The following is a 26,267-nucleotide window of genomic DNA, read 5'->3' as shown; positions in this document are numbered from 1 at the left end:
ATTCTCAGTTGCTCAGTTGTGTCTGACTCTTTGCAACCCTGTGGACTGTAGCCCACCAGGCTCCTCTGTCTATGGGATTTTCCAGGCAAGAATACTGCAGGGTTGCCATTTCCTCTTACAGGGTATCTTCCCCACCCAGGGATTGAACCCATGACTCTGGCAACTCTTGTGTTGACAGGCAGGTTCTTTACCACTGTACCACCTGGGAAACCCTTGATAAAGTAAAAAGTAAAGTAAAAAAAAAAAGAAGTTTTTGACACCAGTTGTACTGTTGGGATGTAATTTTGCCAAGTTTACAAAATTCTCTCCAGCATTTGGTGGGCGGTCATTTTTTCCCCTCTTATTTGCTAGTTGAACAGCCCAAATCACCGTTGTTTTTGATTCTGCCTCTCCTTGAACTTTGCATCAGTCATTTCTCCCCTCACCACTTCCCTTCCCATCCTGGGACACCCTGGACCCAGGAACCATCTCTGTGGAAAGAGAGCATCAATTTTCAGTTTCTATGCAATTAACATCTCTGCCTCAGCATGTTTTTGCAGTTTTGAGCTGTTTTTCTTTTTTTCCCCCTTGTTTGCACAAACTTTTCTGTAATTGGCTTCTTCATTCTTCATCAGACTTGCTTCTTGGTGGTTTTTTTTTTTTTTTTTTTTGGTGTCTCTAGTTCCTTCCATCAGGCTCCCTTCTCTGTCCTCACCCCTCGAGGTACCCAACCAGCACTGGAGGCTATATTTTCCCTTTCTCCCCAGATAGCAGCTCCCTTTGGTTTCTATATTTGCTTATTTGTCCCTTTCCACTTGGTGACTCATTCGACTTGGAAGAACCTTTGGACTAGACTTCCCCACTCCTACCACTAGCCTGATCTGTTTTCTTGCTGTTATTATCACATGATAAGCACGGGAGTTTTTACGTTTCTCTCCCTCCTCCCACTCCCTCCTGAAATTTTCCAGTCCAATTCCCTGCATGCACTATGAACTCGGAGCTGTTTTGGAAAGTTTTAAAACTGGCCGACGCTTACAGGTTTCATGATCATATTTCCCAGTGAGCCTTATGCTTCTCCTAATAAGCCCTGGGTTTCTTTCTTTTTACATGTTTATTGCTGGGGTGTATATCTCTACCTTCTTTCCAGACATTTAAGTAGATCCCAACTCTTTTAGCAGAGAAGGCAATGGTACCCCACTCCAGTACTTTTGCCTAGAAAATCCCATGGACGGAGGAGCCTGGTAGGCTGCGGTCCATGGGGTCACTAGAGTCAGACACGACTGAGCGACTTCCCTTTCACTTTTCATTTTCATGCATTGGAGAAGGAAATGGCAACCCACTCCAGTGTTCTTGCCTGGAGAATCCCAAGGACGGGAAGCCTGGTGGGCTGCCATCTGTGGGGTCGCACAGAGTCGGACACGACTGAAGTGACTTAGCAGCAGCAGCACCACCAACTCTTTTAGATCCCCTGGAGAAGGAATTGGCAACTCACTTCAGTATTCTTGCCTGGGAAATCCCATGGAGAGAGGAGCCTGACGGGCTACAGTCCATGGGGTCACAAGGACTGTATGACTGAACGTGCACGTGCGCATGTGTACACACACACACACACACACACACAAACTCTTTTAATAAATAAATCAAAAAGCTACATTGTGAGAAGGAACCTGTTTTAAAATTTGTCCTTAAGACATTAAGTCCATGTATCTGTTTGGTTCTTAGGTGATTTAGGAGATCTGGGTTCCTTCTTTCCTGCCTTCCTGGAGTCCTGGTGAAAATACTCCATGGTGGTTTCAAGGAAGCCAGACAGTTGGTGGGTTTGGAGCCAGACAGTTCTGGGTTCAAGGGCTGCCCTGCCAATGACCAGCTATGAGATCTGGGACAAATCATTTCAACTCCCCCAGAAGCAGAAGACAAACTATTTATGCAATGCCTGTTTTTGTACAGCTTATGAGCTAAGAATCACTTTCACATCTTCAGACAGTTGAAAAAAATTCAAAAGAAAAATAGTAGCTCATGTGTGTGTATGTGTGTGTGTTAGTTGCTCACTTGTGTCCGACTCTTTGTGACCCCATAGACTGTAGCCTGCCAGGCTCCTCTGTCCATGGATTTCTCCAGGCAAGAATACTGGAGTGGGTTGCCATTCCCTTCTCCAGGGGATCTACCTGACCTAGGGATTGAACCTGGGTCTCCTGCATTGCAGGCAGATTCTTTACTGTTTGAGCCACCAGGGAAGCCCTAGTATCTCACATGTGTAAATTTCTGCGAGGTTCAGGTTTCAGCATCCACCGTGTCTTGTGGGCACACAGCCACACCTGTTTGTCTACGGATATTAGAGATTCAGGACCTAGTTCGGACTGCTTTTGAGCTATTGAAGGTTGAATTGATAACAGTGACCACCTGGCCCCCTTAGAGCTAAAAATAATTTACTCTCTGGCCCTTTACAGCCAAAGTTCACTGACCTCTGCTCTAAGCCTCACTTTCCTTGTTTCTAACTAAGCTAAGCGTGACATCATAAGGGTTAAGTGCCATGATCTAAGCCATGTGCTTGGCTATGGTTTTGGAATATTGGCTATTATCAACAACAATAACTTCTCTGAAAGTGAAAACATGAAAGTCACTCAGTCATGTCCAACTCTTTGCAACCCCTTGAACTGTAGCCCAACAGGCTCCTCTGTCTATGGGATTCTCCAGGCAAGAATACTGGAGTGGGTTGCCATTCCCTTCTCCAGGGGATCTTCCTGATCCAGGGATCGAAGCTGGGTCCCTTGCGTTGCAGGTGGATTCTTTACCCTCAGAGCCACCAGGGAAGCCCGATAATCTCTCTATCTGTGCCTTGTCCATAGAGCTATGGTTCAGGAATTTCACGAGGCTCAAAGTCGCTCACATGTTGCAGTGTTTATGCCTCACTCCCTCCATGTTGTTTCTGAGTGGGATCTTTGTCTTTCAGGAGCTGCACCTCTGCGTCTCCCGCCGACATTATGCTCTGGAGCGTGGCTGCCGGCTGCGTGGGCTGCTGCCTGGGAATTACAGTGTGCGAGTTCGGGCCACCTCCCTGGCAGGCAATGGGTCTTGGACGGAAGCCACCTATTTCTACGTGACAGACTATTGTAAGTCTGCACGGCCACTTCGACTGGTAGAGTCTGTGCTTGGTGCTGGGCCTAGCAGGGCGTTTCAGAGGATGCTTGGGGAAGCCTGGAGGCTGTGGGTACTGCCTCTGACTTGACCTCGGGGTCCACCGGCTGCTGCTGTGTGACCAGGGCAAGATGCTTGCCCTCTCTAAGCGCATGCTTCCTCATCTGACCATGGGTATAATACTAGGACCACCACTGGAGGTGAAGGGAGGCTTCAGAGACATCATGAATGCCAAGTGGCTGGCACAGGGCACGTGTGATAAGCACATTAGCTCCTGTTACTGGGGTCTCCGTCTTTGTCTTCAGATGGGCCATGTCCTCCAAGGGAGTATGTGGGAGCTTATCTACTCAGCCTTGGGCGTGCTGGCAGGAAGTGCTGCCATTGAGCGAGCTGGACACACTATGGACAGTACAATAGGGAGAGATGGGGAGAGCTGAGCTGGTCAGGGAGTGCTTCCTGGAGGCGGGGGCATCTTGGCTGAAACCTGGAAGAATGTATAAGAGGGGACAGACCCTGGGACTTCCCTGGTGGTCCAGTGGCTAAGACTCCATGCTCCCAATGCAGGGGCCCTGGGTTTGATCCCTGGTCAGGGAACTTGATCCCACATGCCACAACTAAGACCCAGTGCAGCCAGATAATTAAATAAAAACTTTACAAAAAAAAAAGAGGGGACAGACCAATGTCTGTCCTGTAGGAACCCAGACACTTAGAAGGAGGGGCAATTCTAGACCAGGAGGAGTGGAAACTTGGGTGGGAGGGGGGAAGATAGAGCTTCTGCTTAGTTGGCTGGATTTTCATCTGCCAGGCTTGGTGAGACTGTGGAAAGTGGAAAGGGATTCTTGCTGGGCTGGTTCTGGTCAAGTTAAAGAGCATGGTTCCCACCAAAATTACCCTCACCTCAGATACCAGATGAAAGCTTGGGGGTTCTCCAGGCCACCTGCACTCCTGACTGGCTGGCTACAAATCTGGGGGTTATCACAACCCCCTCAGATTTAGTTGCTTGCTAGAGAAGACTCTGATGCTGGGAAAGATGGAGAGCAGGAGTAGGAGGAGACGACAGAGGATGAAATGATTGGATGGCATCATTGACTCAATGGGCATGAGTTTCAGCAAACTCCAGGAGAAAGTGAAGGACGGGGAAGCCTGGCAGTCCATGGAGTCGTAAAGAGTCAGACAGGACTAAATGACCGAACAACAACCTATGGCTCATAGAACTCAGGAAAATGCTGTGGGACAGTGGGCTTTATGATAAAAGATGTAAGTCAGGACCACTCAGATAAAGAGCCGCGTAGGGCGGGGGCCAAGAGCGGACTGGAAGACATGGCTCCTGTGTCTTCTCTCCATGGAATCAGGATACATCGCAGCACCATCCTGGCATATCAATGTGCCCACCAGCCAGGAAGCTTCTCTTGGTGAACAGAGTTTTTATTGGGGTTTCATTATATCGGTGAGGTTGATCAAGTCATTAACCACATGACTGAACTCCATCTCCAAACCCCCTCCCCTGTTTGGAGACCAGGCTGAAAGTCCAACCCCTCTAATCACACACATGGTCTTCCAGTAACCAGCCCCTATCTCAAACTATCTTCTGTCTTAGCATAAACTCAGGTGTGTTCCAAGGGCTTCATCAATAACAAAGACATTGCTAACACGGATTTTTCAAGGATTTAGAGGGAAACCATGAACAGAATTCAAAAGAAATTATCAAAATGGGGAAAATATTTGTGACCTCATTGACAAAGAGTTCATATCTTTAATACAAAATGAGTATGTATCTATGTCTCCTATGAGTAAAAGATATATGTCCTCACACAAAAATAAGCAAGGGATATAAATAGCCAATTTTAAAAGAAATAGAAAAATAGAAAACATAAGGGGAAAAATGACCAACTTCACTCAAAACCACACCAAAAGGGGAAAAAAAAGGCAAATCAAAATGAAATAGAATTTTTAACTTATCAAATTGGCAAGTGTTTTGCTTGTTTCTGTTATTTAATTACACACAGTGTTATTCAAGAGTACAGACACATGGATGTTATTTTTATGGTAGGTGAGTCCTAAACCACAGTCCTTTAATAAAGTATATCCAAAAAAAAAGCTTATAAAAGCTTTTACTGTTTCAGCCAGCAATGGTAGCTCTAGAAATTCATCCTAAGGAAATGATCAGAGATGTCACCAAAAGATAAATGATTGAGGAAATTCAGCACAGCTTACTAACAGTAGCTAACAATGGAGAATTAAATATTCAACACATTCAATTAACAACTCTTTCTTAAATAATAAGGAAGCTGGCAAGACACCCAGGGTGTAAAATTTAAAGAGGCACTCACCCTCTGGGGGTGACTCTGCCCTGGCATGGCCCAAAGCAAGAGTTCCTCTCAAATTTTGCATCCTGGCTGCCTCCCTTCCTGAATCCTAGTTCTGGTGGCCACGGGAATCTCAGGAGTGAACTGGTCTGTGGGTCTGGGAAGCAGAGGTGGGGTGGGGTGGGCATCATGGCTCCCAGGTGTGCTGGGTGCTGGGCAATTGGTAGCCTCCACCTTTTCCCCTCCTAAGAAAAATGCCCACCATGGCACATGACCAGACGGTTTCCATTTTTCATGTCCCATCCAACCCTGAGTATTCATTGGAAGGACTGATGCTGAAGCTGAATCTCCATTCCTTTGGCCACCTGATGTGAAGAGTCATTGGAAAAGACCCTGATGCTGGGAAAGATTGAAGGCAAGAGGAGAAGGGAGCTACAGAGGATGAAATGGTTGGATGACCTTACCGACTCAATGGACATGAATTTGAGCAAACTCTGGGAGACAGTGAAGGACAGGGAAACCTGGCGTGCTGCCGTTCATGGGGTCGCAAAGAGTCAGACATGACTGAGCAACTGAACAACATCCAATCATCAAATATTTAGAGAGGCTTTCTCCATGTGGAAGGAGGCAGTTTGCTGTCAATTCAGGGAGGTCCAAGAGGACAAGATGTCTCCGGATAGAGCTGACCCTAAGGGCAGCATGGAGCAGTGGTCAAGAACTTGCTCAGATGGCCTGGGTTCAAATCTCTGCTCCACCTTGAATCAACTCTTAAACTTGGGCAAGAACTCTCACCTCTCTGAGCCTCTGTGTCCCATTCTGTTAACTGACATTGATGTTAACACCACCCCCACCCCACCCCCGCCACTTTGGCTTATGGAATGATTAACTAAGATCTCCCAGGCAGGGCACTTCAAACAGTGCCTAGTATGTTCATAAGTGTTCAGTAAACTGTTACTATTAAAGACCCGAAGGACCAGGTTCCTTCTCTGGTTTCCCAGAACTCACTTTCTTCCTTGGCTTGGAAGCGTCTGAATACATGGGTGCTTTTGTAATTACAGACAATTCAGCCTTGCATGAGAATTAGAATTAAGGCTGCATAACGTTTCTTCAGTTGGTTTAGTTCTTTGGGACGACCCCCTGGCACACACAGGGCACTTCTGATGGATTTTTCATCTGCCAGAGGTACTGCTGGGATTGAAATAAGCTATTTAATTTGAAGGGTTCAGTGCAAACTGAAAAGACGTGGTCCCTGGTTTAAAAAGTGTCAAGATTTTCAAGACAGGAAGAGCAGAGCATTAAACAGAGAGCAGGACCTTCTGAGGGCTTCCCTGGTAGCTTCAGTTCAGTTCAGTCATTCAGTCGTGTCGACTCTTTGCGACCCCATGAACTGCAGCACACCAGGCCTCCCTGTCCATCACCAACTCCTGGAGTTCACTCAAACTCACATCCATCGAGTTGGTGATGCCATCCAGCCATCTCATCCTCTGTCGTCCCCTTCTCCTCCCGCCTTCAATCTTGCCCAGTATCAGGGTCTTTTCCAATTAGTTGGTTCTTCACATCAGGTGGCCAAAGGATTGGAATTTCAGCTTCAGCATCAGTCCTTCCAATGAATATTCAGGACTGATTTCCTTTAGGATTGGCTGGTGGATCTCCTTGCAGTCCAAGGGACTCTCAAGAGTCTTCTCCAACACCACAGTTCAAAAGGATCAATTCTTGGGTGCTCAGCTTTCTTTACAGTCCAACTCTCACATCCATACATGACTACTGGAAAGACCATAGGTTTGACTAGATGGACCTTTGTTAGTAAAGCAATGTTTTTTAATATGCTGTCTAGGTTGGTCATCGCTTTGCTTCCAAGGAGCAAGCGTCTTTTAATTTCATGGCTGCAATCACCATCTGCAGTGATTTTGGAGTCCAAGACAATAAAGTCTCTCACTGTTTCCATTGTTTTCCCATCTATTTGCCATGAAGTGATGGGACCAGATGCCATGATCTTAGTTTTCTGAATGTTGAGTTTTAAGCCAACTTTTTCACTCCCCTCTTTCACTTTCATCAAGAAGCTTAGTTCTTTGCTTTCTGCAATAAGGGTGGTGTCATCTGTGTATCTGAGGTTATTGATATTTCTCCTGGCAATCTTGATTCCAGCTTGTGCTTCATCCAGCCCGGCATTTCGCATGCTGTATTCTGCACATAAGTTAAATAAGCATGGTGACAATACACAGCCTTGATGTATTCCTTTCCTGATTTGGAACCAGTCTGTTGTTCCATGTCCAATTCAAACTGTTACTTCTTGACCTACATACAGATTTCTCAGGAAGCAGGTCAGGTGGTCTGGTATTCCCATCTCTTTAAGAATTTTTCACAGTCTGTTGTGATCCACACAGTCAAAGGCTTTGGCGTAGTCAATAAAGCAAAAATAGATATTTTTCTGGGACTCTCTTGCTTTTTTAATGATCCAGTGGATGTTGGCAATTTGATCTCTGGTTCCTCTGCCTTTCCTAAACCATCTTGAACATCTGGAAGTTCACGGTTCACTACTGTTGAAGCCTGACTTGGAGAATTTTGAGCATTACTTTGCTAGCATGTGAGATAAGTGCAATTGTGCAGTAGTTTGAACATTCTTTGGCATTGCCTTTCTTTGGGATTGGAATGAAAACTGACCTTTTCCAGTCCTATGGCCACTGCTGAGTTTTCCAAATTTGCTGTCATATTGAGTCACAGCACTTTCACAGCATCATCTTTCAGGATTTGAAATAGCTCAACTGGAATTCTATCACGCCCACTAGCTTTGTTCGTAGTGATGCTTCCTAAGGCCCACTTGATTTCTCATTCCAGGATGTCTGGCTCTAGGTGAGTGATCACACCATCGTGATTATCTGGGTCATAGAGATCTTTTTTGTATAGTTCTTCTGTGTATTCTTGCCACCTCTTCTTAATGTCTTCTGCTTCTGTTAGGTCCATACCATTTCTGTCCTTTATTGTCTTTGCATTAAATGTTCCCTTGGTATCTCTTGGTATCTCTAATATCTCTAATCTGGTAGCTTAGGGGTAAAGAATCCTCCTGTCAATGCAGGAGATCCAGGTATGATTCCTGAGCTGGGAAGATCCCTTGGAGAAGGAAATGGCAACCTGCTCCAGTATTCTAGCCTGGGAAATCCCATGGACAGAGGAGTCTGAAGGGCTAAAGTCCATGGAGTCTCAAAGAGTCAGACATGACTTAGTGACTGAAAACCAACAAGGACCTTCTGAGTAGGGGACCTAGCTGATGGCTTGGGTTACATGTCTATGAAGCCGGTGGTGAAGGGAGAAAGCTGGCGCTGGGCAGTGGTCTGGGGTCACTGCAGGGGATACTGACTCAGGGACTAGAGAAGGGGAACAAGCGTGAGTGGCCCATTAGATGTGTAGATATGCTTTCTGGCATGACCTTTGATGTGAACACATTTTGATGAGAACCCTACATTTTCTTATTCTATTTCAGTAGACGTGCCATCAAATATTGCAAAAATCATCATCGGTCCCCTCATCTTTGTCTTTCTCTTCAGTGTTGTGATTGGAAGTATTTGTCTATTCCTGAGAAAGAGGTGAGTGTGGTGATGTGCTGGTAAGTGGTTAACAATCAGCTCTCTTGGGGAAAAGTATGCCTACATGTGTGTTAGTCGCTTGGTCGTGTCCAACTCTTTGCAACCCCATGGACTGTAGCTTGGCAGACAGCACTGTCCATGGAATCCTCCAGGCAAGAATACTGGAGTGGGTAGCGATTCCCTTCTCCAGGGGAACCTTCCTGACCCACGGATCAAACCCAGGTCTCTTGCATTGTAGGCAGATTGTTTACCATCTGAGCCAACAGGGAAAGCCATATGCATTATGATAGGATTTAATTTATCCATTTTTTTAAACATGGATTTGATTTCTTAGTTTTCAGTTCACAGCAAAACTGAGGCAAAAGTATAAGAATTTCCCATACACCCCTTGACCCATGCATGATCCCCTATTATCAACATCAGTGTTCTAACTGATAAACCTACATCCATACATTGTTATCACCCAAAGTCCATAGTTTATATTATGCTTCACTCTCGGTGTTGTGCATTGTAAGGATTTGGACAAATAATACAATGACATGTTTCTACTGGGGCTTCCCCAGTGGCTCAGTGGTAAGGAATCCACCTGCCAATGCAGGAGATGCAGGTTCGATCCCTGGGTCGGGAAGATCCCCTGCAGAAGGAAATGGCAACCCACTCCAGTATTCTTGCCTGGGAAATCCCATGAACAGTGGAGCCTGGTGGGCTACAGACCATGGGGTCGCAAAAGAGTCAGGCATACAGCTTAGCGACTAAATAACTACCACAGTGCAGTGACTCATGAACATATAGTATTTCTGCCATATGTACGCAACCATCTAAATAAAGAAGGTAACAGAGATGGACTGAAGAGTGTAAGATACAGTGTGATAATTAGGAAGTGGCCAGTTTTGAGTATGCATTACGTTTGCTTTGAAGATAATATATTTAACTGTAGGCTTATGTGATTTAATTTTAAGCGGTGGTTGTATTTAACAACTGGCTTGCAAATTTCCTGAAAATTCAACAGTTGTTTCTCATAAGCTAGAATGAGATGGTTTCAGAACAGCAGCGGGTGAATAGTTTTTAGATGTTATAATGACAGCCATAAATTATAGTTTATGGGTAAGCTGTTCCACGCTGATGCACTTAAGTAGCCATCTGATGGGCTTCTGCTAAAAAAAATTAGGATCCCCCACCCTCACCGCAGACTGTATCCAGGATTATGTGGCTGCTGTTAATAAGGGTAGCTGTTTGCTCTGGGGAGGTTATATCCTCCTGCTAGACACTCACAGAGTCCTGTGAGTTTATCAAGATGGAATGTCTCCATTCTTCTCATCCAGGCAGCCAGATGGGCCATTGGGACCACTGTATGCTTCTTCAAACCCAGAGTACCTCAGTGCCAGCGATGGTGAGTTCTATCCCTTTGCCCGTGGATGACCAGAACCCCTCTGTTTGGTTTCCTTTGCCATCTCCATCAATTGACAGTCAAGGGTTGGTACCCTGGGGGGCTGAGAAGAGTCTTCTTGTTCCCTTGAGTTGGCACACCTGCCCCTTGTGCAGAAACCCTGTTACCAGGAGCAATTAGACACCTGCCGTCTGGCACTTGTTTGGATGGGCTGATCTAGATGATCTAGATGTGCTTGGGCTGGGCTGAGACACCCTCAACTTGGTGCTGCAGCTGTAGAGATACAGAGCACGGGTCCTGTGCTAGAGAGCGTGCCAAGGGTCAGAGCCAGAAAGTGGTGACAAAACAGGCCATCCAAGCTGGGAGGTGGAGTCAGAAGCCAAGATGGGAGACTGGAGATGAGGGATGGGGCAAACGAGAAGCAAGGACCAGATGGGGAATATGGGAGGCTGGGTGGGTACCACCAGCACCTCCGCTGTTAGTGGCCACTGAATATGGGGAAGATGCTGATGCTGGTGACAGGAGCATAGGACCGATGACCATGTTCCCTTGACTGCACCAAAGGGCAGTGAGTGACCCTTGTAGATAAAGCTTTGGCTGTTCCTTTAGACACGAAGGCAGCTATTGCATTTCAACCTTCTAAAATGCTTCATGCAGCAAAAAAAAAAAAATCAAAGAGCGACTTTCAAGGCATGAACACTATTGCATGGCAGGATGCTGCTTTGGGAGACAGGGGTGGTGTTTTTAAGGATACCTGGGATTCATTTCAAAGAAGTCTGATAAAACATGCAGATATAGAAGTGAATGTCATGAGGAAAAAAGGTAGACTCATGGAGCCTGGAGAAACAGGAGGCAGGCCCACATGGGGAAGCACCAGGGTTGGTCAGGAGGCAGAGGGAGTGGGAGAAAAATATTAGTAAGAGGCTTTATTGTCTTTTCCATGGGAAAGGTGAGGCAAGACATAAGAGGGGCTAATTCAAGCTAAAACTATTTCAGCAGCATCTGGGGCATATGAGCTGTCCCTGGTTGTCTCCTAACTGGACCTGGGATGATCAGGGCAGGGGGATGGTGCCCCAGAGTGTGAGAGCCTGATGATGGAGGGGGTTAGGATGTGGGCTCTGGATTGGCTGTTTTGCATATGAAAGGTGGACTCTCGGGCACTTCATTTACTCTCTGTGTGAATTGGCCACCCCCAGGAAGGGCAGTCCTTCTAGCACCAGCAAGACCTCAAAGCATCAGAATAGGGAACCTAGACAAGGGGGTTATTCCCAGTGGGAATAGGCACAGAGTCTAGGAGCAAGAAGGGGTGAGTGTTGATCCAGAGCCTTTCTCTCTGTTTGGCAAATGGCATTGTTAACCATGTCAGAGATGGGAAAGCTGAACCCCAGGGCTTCCATCAACCCCCACAGTGTTCTGCTTCCACTCTATTATCCTGCTTCCTTCTGGGGTTGCAGCAATGGCTGAAGGCACAGAGGTGCTCAGGGAAAGCTGGAAGTTGCAGCTTGTGGGTCTTTAAGGCCAGGAAGTTCTGGGCCAAGAGATACAGAGGGCAAGGTCCAAGCTCTGGGATCTTGGGGGCTGGGAGAGGGACTCCCCAGTGAGTATGTGTAAGTTCATTTGGGTTCAGAGCTCTTGTATGATCCAATGTCCTTGCAAGAGCCATTGGTGATGGTATTGTGTTGCTTAGACTGCTGTACTCAGACTGGACGGCTTAGAAAAGAGTTTGATTTCCTCACAGCCCCAGAGGCTGGAACTCTGAGATCACGGTGTTAGCAGGGTTGGTTTCTCCTGAGTCCTCTCTCCTTGGCTTGTAGATGGCCATCTTCTCCCTGTATCTTCCCTCTGTGTGTATCTGTGTCCTAATCTCTTCAAGGACTCCAGTCAGATTGGATTAGGGCCACTCTAATGACCTTATTTCAGAGAAGGCAATGGCACCCCACTCCAGTACTCTTGCCTGGAAAATCCCATGGATGGAGGAGCCTGGTGGGCTGCAGTCCATGGGGTCGCTAAGAGTCAGACACGACTGAGCGACTTGACTTTCACTTTTCACTTTCATGCATTGGAGAAGGAAATGGCAACCCACTCCAGTGTTCTTGCCTGGAGAATCCCAGGGACGAGGGAGCCTGGTGGGCTGCCGTCTCTGGGGTCACACAGAGTCGGACATGACTGAAGTGACTTAGCAGCAGCAGCAATGACCTTATTTTACCTTGATCATCTCTGTAAAGATTCCACCTCTAAATACAGTCACATTCTGAAAAACTTGGGTTCGGACATCAACATATAAATGTGTGAGGGATATAATTTTAGCATGCAACAGGTGCAGAGGAGGGCAGGAAGCATCATGGTTTTTCTTAAGACTGTGTATTTGTCTGCAAATTATTTGCCACTGTGTAACAAACAACTCCAAACTTAGGGGCTTAAAACAACCACTATCTATTGGCTCAAAGTGTGGTGGCTTTGCCAGCTGGGCAGTGCGCAGCTGGGTGGTTTTTCTGGTCTCACTCACATGGCTGTAGCCCTTTTGCAGATCCACTGGCACTGAGTTGTCTTGAGTGGGCTCACTCACCTATCTGGTGGCAGGCAGGCTGGGTGTTCCCCCTTCCTTTTGGTACTCTGCAGAAACAACAGGCTTAGATGGGAAGTAGCATCCTTTGGTAAGGGGACTCTGAAATCAGACAGGTTTCAGGCTCAGCTTGGCACGCTACTGGCCAGGACCCTGGACTGATTATGGCTCCTTCCTGAACCTCCGTCCATCCTGTTGTTGGCCCTGTGCCCACTGCCCAGCGCAAGGTCTGGACCCCAGGAACCACTTAGTGAACATTTACAAGGAGGAGGTTGGGTGGGAGGTGGCCAGGACCCCGGAAGGATCTGCTGAGGGTGCTGTGTAGATAAGTGAGGAGTAGTGTTTCCATGCTCTGTGTATGTGCCGGACGAGTGGGAGGTGCCTCGAGAGAAGATCACACTCCTGCGAGAATTGGGGCAAGGCTCCTTTGGCATGGTGTACGAGGGCAACGCCAGGGACATTGTCAAGGGTGAGGCGGAGACGCGCGTGGCAGTGAAGACGGTCAACGAGTCAGCCAGCCTGCGAGAGCGGATCGAGTTTCTCAACGAGGCTTCGGTCATGAAGGGCTTCACCTGCCACCATGTGGTAAGTCCCCCTGCTGGCTCCGGGAGCGGACAAAAGTCTTTATTTTTTAATTTTTATTTTAGTTTTTTAAATTTTTAGTTGGAGGATAATACAATACCATGTGCAAAATAGACAGCTAGTGGGAAGCTGCTATATAACACAGGGAGCCCAGCCCAGTGCTTTGTGACCACCTAGAGCCTATATATACTTATGACTGATTTGCTTGTCATGTGGCAGAAACCAACACAACAGTGCAAAGGCTTCCTTAACACACATTCTCTCATCCCATCTCCTCCATCCTTCCTCTTAATGCATAGAGCTTGAGGATGCTGGGTGTGGACCTTCTGCCCAGCCCCCACTCTGCTGAGCATCCCAGAGGTGGCCCTTCCCTTCTCATTTCTCCAATCCCATCCTTTCCCACCTCACCTAGAGTGAGACCCTTTCGCTGTCCCATCACTTTCTAGAATCTTCTATCTCTTCCCTCTTCCTGGCTCCTATGTAACCTCTAAACACTGTGGTCCACCTGATCCCTGCTCCCCACTCCCCAGTCAGCACAGACTCTCCCTGCCTTTCTACTCCTTTAGTTTCCCTTGAGCCTGAGTCCTTTCATCCTTGCCCCAAGCATATTCTTGGAGCACCTGCTCTATATGAGCTCCATTCTCTTCTCTGAGGTGCAGCGGATGTCTGTCCTCCTGGAGCTCCCAATCCAGAAGTGGAGACAGAATCTAAACCCAGCAAGTTAATGATGTCATCCCATGAGGAGACGATGCTATGGCAACAGGGGAGAGGAGGGCGGAGCTGGGGGTTTGGGAAGGCAGCAGTGGCAAAGGTATATTTGAGCAAAGACTCCAGGATGTAGGGACTGGGTTGAGGGACAGGTGAGGGGACAGAGCATCAGGCAGAGGGAACAGTTAATGCAAAGGTCTGGAGGTGGGCTCAGAGACACAAGGGTTTGCCTTGGCATGTTGCTGTTTGGGAGCGGCCATTTATTCACTTCTTTAAGTAGTATTTGTGCAGGCCGCTGCAGGAGATGTTGCAGGGACAAGGTTGAACGAACCACTGTGATTCTTTTGGCCCTTGTGCAGCTTGCTTTTTTTTTGGCCTCGCCCCATGGCTTATGGGATCTTGGTTCCCAGCACAGAGTCCTAACCACTGGACTGCCAGGGAATTCCCTGTGGCTTGCAATTTTCATCTGTACCATCCAGGACAGTGGAGCTTCCCTGATAGCTCGGTTGGTAAAGAATCCACCTACAATGCAGGAGACCCCGATTCGATTGCTGGGTCGGGAAGGTCCACTGGAGAAGAGATAGGCTATCCACTCCAGTATTCTTGGGCTTCCCTTGTGGCTCAGCTGGTAAAGAATCCGCCTGCAACATGGGAAGCCTGCATTCGATCCCTGGGTTAGGAAGATCCCCTGGAAAAGGGAAAGGCTACCCACTCCAGTATTCTGGCCTTGAGAATTTCATGGACTGTGTAGTCCATGGGGTCGCAAAGAGTCAGATACGACTGAGGAACTTTCACTTTCATCCAGGACAGTAGCCACTCGCTCCCTCACCCCAAATCCAACAAGATGTTGACCTTGGTGTTTCTTCGGGCTTCCTACAGGCCACTCAGGACCAGTGTGCTGGGTGTGATGTAGGTACCAGACAGAAAGACCCAGGTGGGTGGACATCTTCTCACAGACCCTCATTCAAGAATCTGCCCGGCCCCTGCTTATTCCACAGGTCCGCCTCCTGGGGGTGGTGTCCAAAGGCCAGCCAACGCTGGTGGTGATGGAGTTGATGGCTCACGGAGACCTGAAGAGTTACCTCCGTTCCCTGCGGCCTGAGGCTGAGGTGAGCTGTCTCCAGGTACCTGGCAGGGCACCCAGCGCTCCTGGGCCTCAGGCACATGTGTGGCTGAACATGCCCCCCCTGTTTCAACTTTAGAATAACCCCGGCCGCCCTCCGCCTACCCTGCAAGAAATGATTCAGATGGCAGCAGAGATCGCCGATGGGATGGCATACCTGAACGCTAAGAAGTTCGTGCACCGGGATCTTGCAGCCCGGAACTGCATGGTTGCCCACGACTTTACAGTCAAAATTGGAGGTGCGTCTGGCTTTCTGCCTTGAAATGTGTGACCCAGGCTTTTTGGCTTCGGTTGTCTATAGTGAGCACTTCAATCTTTTCTAGTAGTGGGAAGGGGCACGGTTTGGGATGGGGGCTCACCCTCATGCTGTGGTTTAATTGCATTTGTTCTTTACTTCATTCATTCACTTCTTTAAGTAGTATTTGTGCTGGTGGCTGCAGGAGGTGTTACAGGGGTAAGGTTGACTAAGTCACCATAATTTTTCTGCCCTTGAGAAACTTGCAATTTTTGGCCTGGACACATGGCTTCTGGGATGTTGGTTCCCAGCTCAGAGTCCTAACCACTGGACCCCCAGGGAATTCCCTGCAGCTTGCAGTTTTTATCTGCACCAAGCAGCACAGTAAAATAAAATAAATTCAGTAAAAGTAAATAAAAATAATTTAAATTCAGTAAAACAAAATTTAAAAATTCAGGAAAATAAAATTAATTCAATAAAATAAAATAATTAAAATTCAGTGAACTAATTTAAATGAATTTAAATTCAGTACAATAGAATGAGGTTAATTCAGTAAAATAAAATAAAATTAGTTCAGTAAAATAAAATAATTAAAATTCAGTGAACTAATTTAGAACTTCCCAGGTAGCACTCAGGATAAAGAACCCACCTGCCAAGGCAGGAATCATAAGAGCTGCGGGTTCGATCCCTGGGTTGGGAAGATCTCCTGGAGGAGGAAATGGCAACCCAAGCCAGTATTTATGCCTGGAGAATCCCATGGACAGAGAAGCCTAACAGGCTACAGTCTGTGGGGTCACAAAGAGTCAGACACGACTGAAGCGACTTAGCACTCACACATGAGGAGGCTGAAACTCTGTCTTTTCTGTGGGGTGTGAGGACAAGGGGTTGTGAAGCGAGGACCCAGCCTTTGGTTTCTGGCTGCGCAGCTAGGTGGGTAGTGGGGCCAGATCCAATGGGGAGCAGTAGGTTGGCTGCAGAAGGTGAAAAGTTCAGCGTGGGTTGCCTATGAGGTCGTAGGTAGGAAAGAAGTTTTGCTAAGATTGAGATCCCCATGTTGCAGGTCAGAACATCGCTTCTTTGCTGCTTGGTGGTTCTTTTCTTTCCTTTTAAGTGGTGACCCACCCCCCCCCTCCTCTGAGTACCCTCAGAATCCACTCTCACTGTATTTGGCTGTGATCCATGTGAGCTCACACCTGGGGCAGGTGAACTCAAGAGCTCTGCCAAGGCTGGGGGAGTAAAAACGGCAGACAGCTGGGTCACAGCTGAAGGCTAAGAGCATGTGAACTGTTTATTGTCAGACTTTGGAATGACAAGAGACATCTATGAAACGGATTACTACCGGAAAGGGGGCAAAGGTCTGCTCCCCGTGCGGTGGATGGCACCTGAATCCCTGAAGGACGGAGTCTTCACCACCTCTTCAGACATGTGGTGAGTTATGTGTGGGCTGGCGGAAAGAACACTGCACTTGAATTCCAGGTTGCTCTGATACTATGACCAGCAAGAGAGGAGTCACTTAAAAACTGACTTCTTCATGGCCTCTCCATCAAGGAAAGGAAGGGATAGCATGTCTGGGGGACCCTTGCACAACTGCTGTGACATTCCAATGAAGATTAGTCTTATAGGAATTTCTGAACTGCAGCATGAACTGTTTAGAGAACTGGCCACCCAGGTTCTAGTAAGCCAAGAAAGGGTGTGTGTGTTTATTTTAATGGCTTCATTGTTACTACTCCCAACTGTCATTGGCAGGTCTTTTGGTGTGGTCCTTTGGGAAATTACCAGCTTGGCAGAACAGCCTTACCAAGGTCTATCAAATGAGCAGGTGCTGAAATTTGTCATGGATGGAGGGTACCTGGATCAACCTGACAATTGTCCAGAGAGAGTGTAAGTGTAGAAAGGCGGTGTAGCGTGTGGGGTGCTTATTCAAAAGTCTGTGCCTTTTGCATGGATACTCGTGTTTGCATATTGTATGTCTATGTGTGTTTGTGTTTGCAAGTTTTATCTTTGAATGCACATTTGTGTTTTATATGATGTCTGTCTGTGTGTTTTTGCTTGCTTTTTGCATGCACACTTGGATCTGCATGTTGTGTCTACATATTACTACATGCTTGTGTATTATATCATTACATGTGTGCTTTATTGCCTTTCATATCTTTGGAAGGTTGTAGAGGAAACTGCACAGCAGTGGTTATTTGGGGACTAAAACTGGAGCGCTGGGGTGGAGACTTACATTTAACTACATATTCTTATTATATCTCATTGAAAGTGGAAAAAAGAATTCACAAATTGTAAACACCAAAACTTCAGGGGTACGTACAACATATCCCCTTCCAATATTTGTCTTAAATTTTTGTTGCAGGAGCAGATGTACAACACAAACATCAAATGCACATCAATAAACACTTGCAAAATTGTCCAGCATCGTAATAGTCCAATAAATGTAAAGTAAAATAAAGGAAAGTACTATTTTCCTAATTAGCAATAAAAAGAAGAGAGGGAAAGAAGGAAGAGTTATGATATTCACTGCTGTCAATGGAATGGCTAGATAGTCATTCATATCACTCTATTGTAAGAATTTTTTGTTTGTTATCATTTAGTTGCTAAGTTGTATCCAACTGTTTCATGACCCATGAACCTCCAGGCCCCTCTGTCCATGGGATTTCCCAGACAATAATACTGGAGTGGGTAGCCATTTCCTTCTCCAGGGGATCTTCCTGACCCAGAGATCAAACCCAAGTCTTCAGCATTGGCAGACAGATTCTTTACCACTGAGCTACCAAGAAAGCCCATTATAATAATAGCTACTCACAGAAATTTTATTTAAAGTCTCCAAAAAAAAAAAGAAAGAAAGAAATGATCTAAACATCCACCAATATGAGAACTGGCAAGTAAATTTATAAAATAATCAATAAAGTAATTTGATAAAATAATACACTATAGTAATTGACATTTCAAATGATGCTTATGAAATATTTTGTAAGTCAGTGGTCTAGCTTATGTTAAAATGCTAAGTGTAGTAAGTGTGTATAAATTGCATTTCCGAATGTATCCAGACAGAAAAGATGAGATTATATCTGAAGGAGAGCTGTATGCAAGCTGTATTTTCACTATATTGTTGGGTGTTTTCTACCTTTCTACAATAAGCATTTACTATGCATTGCTTATTGCATGTAATATTTCTTTACCAGTGTTTCCGCAAAAAAAAAAAAAGTTTGCCTTCCTGAAAAAAATGCATGGAAGAAGGCCATTTTGATGCTTCATCCTCACAAGAATAAGAGATCAGTTTAGAAAACCTAATTTGAAGAAATCTCACATGTAAAAAAGTATGAAGCAGAATTCCTTGGAAACTCTGAGCAAAATATTTCTAAACATTGCTCCATGAAGTTTCTTTCCTGGCTATGTCAGGAGGAAATTAGTGCCCCTAGGGTGGGGGCCTGCCAATTTTTCCTCTAAAGGGCCATATCGTATTTCCAGCTTTGTGGGCCTGGCAGTTCTCTGCCTTGCAGTTCAAATCAGCCGGGGACAATGCATAATTGAATGGGTGTAGCTACGTGCCAATAAAACTTTATTTACAAAAACACTTGGAGGACCAGATTTGGTCCACGGGATGAAGTTTGTCAACTCCTGCCCTGAAAGAAGTTACAATAGTGAGAGGAAGAGGTAAAATGGAAATCCTGAGCCCCTGGGTCCTATCCTAAGTAAAGTCAGAGTCCCCTGCCCCCTCCTCTCCTCCCCTTCTCCAGAGAGTGGGGACTGGGCTTGCAGAACACCTGCTCAGAGCTGGCCCTCTATGGTGGGTCCACCCAGCTGCCCTCATTCTGAGCAACAATGTGTATATAAAATGATGAACCCACAGAAATAGACCTACAGACACAGAAAACAGACTTACGGTTACCAAAGGGGAAAGGAGGGGGGAGGGATAAAATAAGAGCTTGGGGTTAATAGATTCACAGTACTGAATACAAAATAGAAAAACAAGGACCTACTGTATAACACAGGGAACTATATTCAATATTTTGTAATAACCTATAAGGGAAAAGAATCTGAAAAACAATATATATATATATATGGACTTGACCAACATGTTTGTTTCCATAACATCTTACAGAAAAATCTGAACGAACTTTTTGACTAACCCAATATATCTGAGGGTTTCCCTGGTGGCTCAGTGGTAGAGAATCTGCCTGCCAACGCAGGAGATGTAGGTTCGACCCCTGGGTCTGGAAGATTCCCTGAAGGAGGCAATGGCAGCCCACTCCAGTATTCTTGCCTGGAGAAGTGGATGGACAGCGGAGTCTGGGGGGCTGTAGTTGTGGGGTCCTAAAGAGTTGGACATGACTTAACGACTGAACAACAACAGCAACAAAAATATATATCTGAATCCCTTTGCTGTACATCTGAAACTAACACAACATCGTAAATCAACTCTAATTTAAAAAACAAACAAAAAAAGACGGACCTGATTGGTCTTCACCAAGTGGCAATATCAGGAGAGGCCCTTGTGGATCTTGTTTGGGAAACCCTTGGCTCTCTTTTTGAAACCATCTTTCACGCCCTTAGAATGGTTGTTTCTGCTTGACCCTCCTGAGGTCAGCACTTGTCCGCGTGGGTGTGTGTGCACCGCAGGCGCGGGGTCGGGGAAGGAGGGCCGCTTGGCGGGGACCCCCGGGGCCTCACCCTCCACGTGCCCCTCTCTGTCCCGCAGCACCGACCTGATGCGGATGTGCTGGCAGTTCAACCCCAAGATGCGTCCAACCTTCCTGGAGATCGTGGACCTGCTCAAGGACGACCTGCACCCCAGCTTTCCCGAAGTGTCCTTCTTCCACAGCGAGGAGAACAAGGCGCCCGAGAGCGAGGAGCTGGAGATGGAGTTTGAGGACATGGAGAGCGTGCCCCTGGACCGGGCCTCGCACGCGCAGAGAGAGGAGGCCGGGGGCCGGGATGGAGGGTCGGCGCTGGGGCTAAAGCGAAACTATGACGAGCACATCCCCTACACCCACATGAACGGGGGCAAGAAAAACGGACGGATTCTGACTTTGCCCCGGTCAAATCCTTCCTAACAACCCCTGCTAGTGGGGGAAGGGTTCCTGTCTACACTTCCCTCTGGTTCAAAGGCCTCCAGAAAACTCAGGATTTCCACCTAACTCTGCCACAGTGTCAAACGGAGCTCAGAGATCACGACTATCCATTTCAGTTCCTCTTCTGACTTCAAACGCAGTGGTTCCATTGCCTATTTGACTTGTCATCTGAGCACTTAACTGTGAACCTGGATGGGGAGGGGGTTTCCACGGCTGCTGTCCTTTTGGGCCACCGAGGTTTCAAGCCCAGATGTTATTATTATTATTATTATTTTCCCTAGTAGTTTAAAAGAAAGCATCTATTTTTACAAAGTTTTTTTTTTTTTTTTTGCTGGTGTCTGAGCTACAGTATAAAACATAAATCTTGTTTATGAAACAAAAGTTAGAAAGAAACAAACCCAGTTCTAGTAGAATTCCAAGCTTTACAGAGTGGGCTTCAGGAAAGTATTTTTTCATCCAGGGTGAAGGATTGTTTTTTGTTTTTTTCCTTCACAAAACCAGTTCCTCAAATTGACCAATAGCTGCTGCTTTTGTACTTTGGATATGGGTCTGCAGTCCTGGTGTGTGGTTCATGTATGCACTTATGTGTGTGTGTGTGTGTGTGTGTGTATGCGCGCGTGTGCAAATCATGTGTGCTGAGTGGACACTTTGGGGATCAGCCCACGAAGGTTCAGCTCTCCTGGAGTACGTGAGCCCTGCTTCCTCCACCCCCGACCCCTTCCTTCTTATCTACTGGGAGACTGTGCCCTCAACAAATTTTTCTGTCCCAGATGGAGCCTCAGGATTCTACTCTCCCTTAACTTTGGTGAAAAATGTTTTCTGGGAGCCATGGGAGTCATTTGGAGTGATAATGGATCTTTTCAAGACCAAACAAAGCCAGGACATAGAAAAGATTTTAAAAAAGAAGAAGAAAAGAAAAACAAGAACTGAGATGATGAAGAGTTTTGAGAATATATTTGTAACATATTTAATTTTTAAAAAGAATCTCCAGTATCAGCCTCATAAATTATTGACCATTTCCTGGGGTGGGAGGTAGGGCGTATGGGTTTGTCTGCCTGTGTGGGGCAGGAGGGGCCAGGCACCGGTGGCCTTTTGCTTGGTCTTCAAGGCATCCATTTTTTTGGGGACTAAAGCCACGTTAGCTGCTAATCCTCTGGACATTGTGGTGAGGCCACACTGAGCGTGTGGGCGATGGGGTTTGATGGATGGTTTGGTTTCTGCTCTGAAAAGCTGAGCCCTGCCTTCAAACACACTTGTGGCTCCTGGATCTTCTGGTTCTCTGTGTGTACCTCTCAAGCTTCCTCAGCGGGATGTCCATGTCCCACAGGGATTGTGCAAATTTGGCACCATTAGATCTCAAAGTGGGACAGCACGGATGGACTTTGAAAACACTAGCAATATGAAGACGTGCCTGCCGGTCCCCTCCGCCCTCAGGGCATCCGACCGTCCTCAGAACTGAGCTCCCAGAAGCTGCTCTGCGCCCAGTGACCTCAACTGGACCAGGTGTGAAGCCTGAGCTGAATTCTCAGGTACTTAACGATCGTGCAGTTCCTGAGAGTCAAGTCCAGAGGAGAAACCGCTAAGGACCTTCACACTACGGAGAGCATGAGAATGGGCGTGATGCCACAGCTGCTTCCCTTCTGGGGGAAGAATGACTGCTGCTCAAATACAGAACATGATGGACTCATTGCCATAGTTCATCCGAATCATCACCCACAGGTTATCTCTCGAGTGCATTTTCTCACGAGTCTAAGACTGCTTTCCTTCTCTTCTCAAGAACTGTGGGCTTCAAAACACCTGGGATGCCATGGTGACCTCCGAACCTTCTCAGTTCTTGATGAAGAACACAGGTAGACACGCATCCCAGTTGCCTCTGGCTATCTTATTTATACGATTTCAGAAATGACAGCATGTCAGAATATTTCCAGGGAGCCTCAGTGATTGGGTACAAGGAGCACAGAAATTATTTTCGCCAAATTTATTTTGTACATAGACGAGGATCTGTATGTAAGTTAAAAAGGACAAAACACGTAGATCTAGGTATTTTGTTCTTTTCGTAGTAAATTTGTAGTGGCCATATACTACGGTAGCAGCAATTTTCACATTTTTCTAATTCAGAAAGGTTTTCTTATATTAGGGGAAAATTATTTATTTTAATATATAAAAATCACTGTAAAAAATCACTTTCATAAGAAATGGAGAGCATGTAAAAAAAAATTTTTTTTTCAAAGAAAAATAAACAGGTGAATGTGGGGTAATGATTTTTTTTTCCCAGCACAGTCTACCTCAGTGTATTGTTAGGATGTGGTTCAATAATGGACATCTTTGAGACTTCAGAATTCTGTCTGGATCCGATCTGAATCAGGGAAGATTCGTATCAGCTGATTCCGAATGCCAGGGACCAGTAAGAATTTTGAGGGAGGGAGTGGGGCTGAAGTACGGCTTTCATGTGAGCACAGATCCTTTTCCTGGCTGATATTTTTCACCTCTGAATTTAATCTTCCTTTTTTTTTGTTGTTGTTGTTGTTTGATCCTCCATCTATTGACACCATGGCCCTCAAGAATGAAGCAAGTTTCAGGCCATCACGATGTATCTGATGTATCCAGTTCTGAGCTACCCTTAGCTGATGAGGGAAGCTGCAGTGTTGAGACACAGACAGTCTTTGATCCAGCCAGCATGCTCCTTTCCCCTTAGAATCTCTGTGGTGTGTGAGCATCTAGGTGCCCTAGGCTCTCCATGGTTTATTTCCACTCTTTTTAGGCTGAGATGCTTTGGGTGGGGGACATATCATTATCTTGGGAACTTTACACACAAGCACTCAATGCAGTGTCTGTTTTTATTCTCTAAGTGGGAAGGGAGATATTGAGAATCTCAACCCTAAACCCACCGAGAGGCTGAACACATTTTTTTTAGCAACAAAACCTTGGACCCTCTCATTTTGGTTTGGTTGACTTCAAGCTGATACGGTTTGACCTTAGGGACTTTGACAACCCACGTGTAAGCCTGGATGGAGCCAGCAGAAATGCTGTCGTACGCACCAGACCTCACTGCCCTTCTTAAACCTGTAGGCACCACCCCAGCAGAGTCACCTTTCTCCACTTGCCCTGGAGAGGTACTGTAAAGTGCTGGGCCTGCCCTTTGTGAATGGAATTTCCCTGACTTCATTTAGCTATCTCTGCTGCTGCAGTGAAAGATCAAGCAGGCTTGGATCACAGCCTCCTTTTGCATCAGATAATGTGGACTCTGTCGAAACAGAATTCAGTCCTCAAAATGGATGTCCTGGAGAATTGTAGTGATGATTATTTAAAAAAAGGCAACAAAGCCAGCTTTGGTTGAATTTTTTGTTGTTTGTTTTTAAGGTGTCTCATTATTTTAAAAACCCCTTTTTGTTTGTGTGGCAAAATCAACATATAGTAGTTCCTCCCTGGATCAGTGATGTCAAACGCACGTCTGGAAACGTTTGTATTCTGGGAGCTGTCCTGGGTGCTTTTCTGTCCTTTTAAGCTAGTAAGAAGCGAGAAGTGTTGCTGGTTCTCTGGCTAGATGTTGAGCACAACTGAAAGGAAATGTGGGAATTGATGCGAAGGTCTGCACAAACAACCCTGAGACCACTGGAGACTGCCTCCAATTGCTGGGCAGATCTCCATCTCTCCAACCAGAGTAGATGGTCTGCCGTGAAATGTGCTTGTTGGGTTGGGAGGTGTTTATCTGGAACAGCCATAAGGTTGATCAGTGGGCAGGGTTTGGCCCGTGCTCTCCATCTGGGTACATGAGTGGATGTGCTGTAGTCCCCCAAATGACAATCTTTTTCTTCTTTGTGGTGGGTAGAGGGGGTTCGAGTGCCACTTGACAAACAGGTGATTCAGAAATGATGATTTTGTTCGGAGTAGGGGGATGGGGTTGCGCTGATCATATATATATGAATGATGCCCATAGAATGATATCCCTTCAGAAAACCTTCTGGAATGTTCTTGAGAATATTGATCTACACCAGAATTGAGGTTGGGGACAGATGGGCATTTGTTCTTTAAAAGACAGTAAGGAATGCAATGGACATTCCAAGGCTGTACCTGGAGGTGAATGTTTCCTTAGGGGTCCCCCAGAGACAGAGGGAACCAATGGCTTCTTGAGCTCACTGTCATCTTCTTATACCAGTCAAGGTCCAGAACCAGGCTCTGGTCACATTTTTATTTGGGTTTGGGCCCTAAAAATCCTTGTTAAAACTCAAATCAGGAACCCAGGGCTCTTGGTCCCATTTGAGAAGAAAGGAAACAGTATTCCCTCCCCCACCCCCAAAGCGAGTGTGTCCACACATATTCAGGAATGGCTCGTCTACTCTCTACCTTGTGTGCCTGGCGGGGTGGGGGCAGGGGTCCAAGCCCTGCCTGTCAGCAGCAGACACCTCCTGTGCCTCGGCTTATGCGGAAATCAACTCAGAGACACAAGACCCACTGAAAGCTCAATTCTTATATTTTTCAATGTTTTCCTACAAGAACCAAGTAGCACCATATACAGAATATGCCTTTTTTTTTTTTTTTTGAATATCAAAATTGCTCTGCATGTAAAATATGGGATAATTACCTGTTTATATGAAAATTCGGAATAAATTATCTGAGAATACTCTTGTTCCTGTGTGGTGTCCAAGCCAGGACTTGTGAACTGTGTTAAGCCGAATCCCTGGGGTGTTGTGGGTGTTTGTTATGAGAGGAGACAAATCCCTAGGTTCTTCGTAACAGTGAATCAGGAGGTTAAATATTTTTGCCATCAGGGTAAGGGATAATCCACTGATCCATACCTGTACAGTTGAATCAACCCTTTACATACCGAGCTATTTCTATCCTAGTTGGTAAGGACCTGCCACCTCAGGGACCCCAAGCCTCCCCAGGTTCCAAACGCTAACCCTAAGAATACCAGGGAACCCCAAGATCTTGCTCCATTCCACCATGCTGGAGGCTTAGATGCAGAGTAGCTGGCCAGTGCAGTGTTTGCCACTGGCCCAAAAGAAGTCACACAGAGGAGCCCAGAGTCAGCCTCAGGGGAGGGAGGTCTGTCTGAGGGTTTCGGTTGAGGGTGTGAGTGAGAGTCAGTCCAGCAACAATCACCCACACTTCTCACTTTACCCTTCAATGATTGAGGATGATAGACCTTGCTTCATCTGACCATGTGTGTGACTAAGTGTGTGTGGGCGTGCACACTCAATCATGTCCAACTCTTTGCAATCCCATGAACTGTAGCCTGCTAGGCTCCTCTGTCCATAGGATTTTCCAGGTAAGAGTACTGGAGTGGGTTGCCATTTCCTTCTCCATGGGATCTTCCCAACCCAGTGTCTCCTGCATTGGCAAGTGGATTCTTTACAACTGAGCCACTGGGGAAGCCATATGACCATAGTGAAGATCAAATAAGGTAATATTTATCCCCCATACCCCTCCAGGTTCCTCACCACCAAGAAACTGATGCCACTGCTAGGTAGTAGCCTGAATTGTGCCTCCCTGGGTTTGTGAAATTCAATAGAAGCCTCTTGGGAAAGGGAAAATGTTTTTCTCCCCAGGAGAGGATCTCAAAGATGCTTCAGTCTTGAGTGAGAAGCTGGGC

General features: G+C 46.3%; 1 protein-coding gene across 4 annotated transcripts in view; it reads left to right on the top strand.

The window, feature by feature from the left end:
• Positions 1-25,295, top strand: part of INSR (insulin receptor) — a 145,624-nt gene extending 120,329 nt beyond the window's left edge. For 2 of the 4 annotated variants that reach the window (XM_086409498.1, XM_086409496.1), the window contains 9 exons: positions 2,930-3,089; positions 8,902-9,001; positions 10,324-10,391; positions 13,292-13,536; positions 15,240-15,350; positions 15,444-15,603; positions 16,898-17,027; positions 17,346-17,480; positions 20,302-25,295. In XM_086409498.1, the coding sequence (XP_086265624.1) occupies positions 2,930-3,089; positions 8,902-9,001; positions 10,324-10,391; positions 13,292-13,536; positions 15,240-15,350; positions 15,444-15,603; positions 16,898-17,027; positions 17,346-17,480; positions 20,302-20,656 (1,464 nt within the window). In that variant the 3' untranslated portion in view covers positions 20,657-25,295. Of the gene's footprint in view, positions 1-2,929; positions 3,090-8,898; positions 9,002-10,323; positions 10,392-13,291; positions 13,537-15,239; positions 15,351-15,443; positions 15,604-16,897; positions 17,028-17,345; positions 17,481-20,301 lie in introns of all 4 variants that reach the window. The other 2 variants (XM_086409497.1, XM_086409495.1) reach the window with 1 other exon arrangement.
• The last annotated feature ends 972 nt before the right edge of the window (positions 25,296-26,267 follow it).

This window comes from Bos grunniens, chromosome 7 (assembly GCF_055505025.1).
Source record: "Bos grunniens cultivar Pamir isolate PY7600 chromosome 7, Bosgru_T2T1.0, whole genome shotgun sequence".
Taxonomy (NCBI): domain Eukaryota; kingdom Metazoa; phylum Chordata; class Mammalia; order Artiodactyla; family Bovidae; genus Bos; species Bos grunniens.
This window is presented reverse-complemented; position numbering and strand designations above follow the sequence as displayed.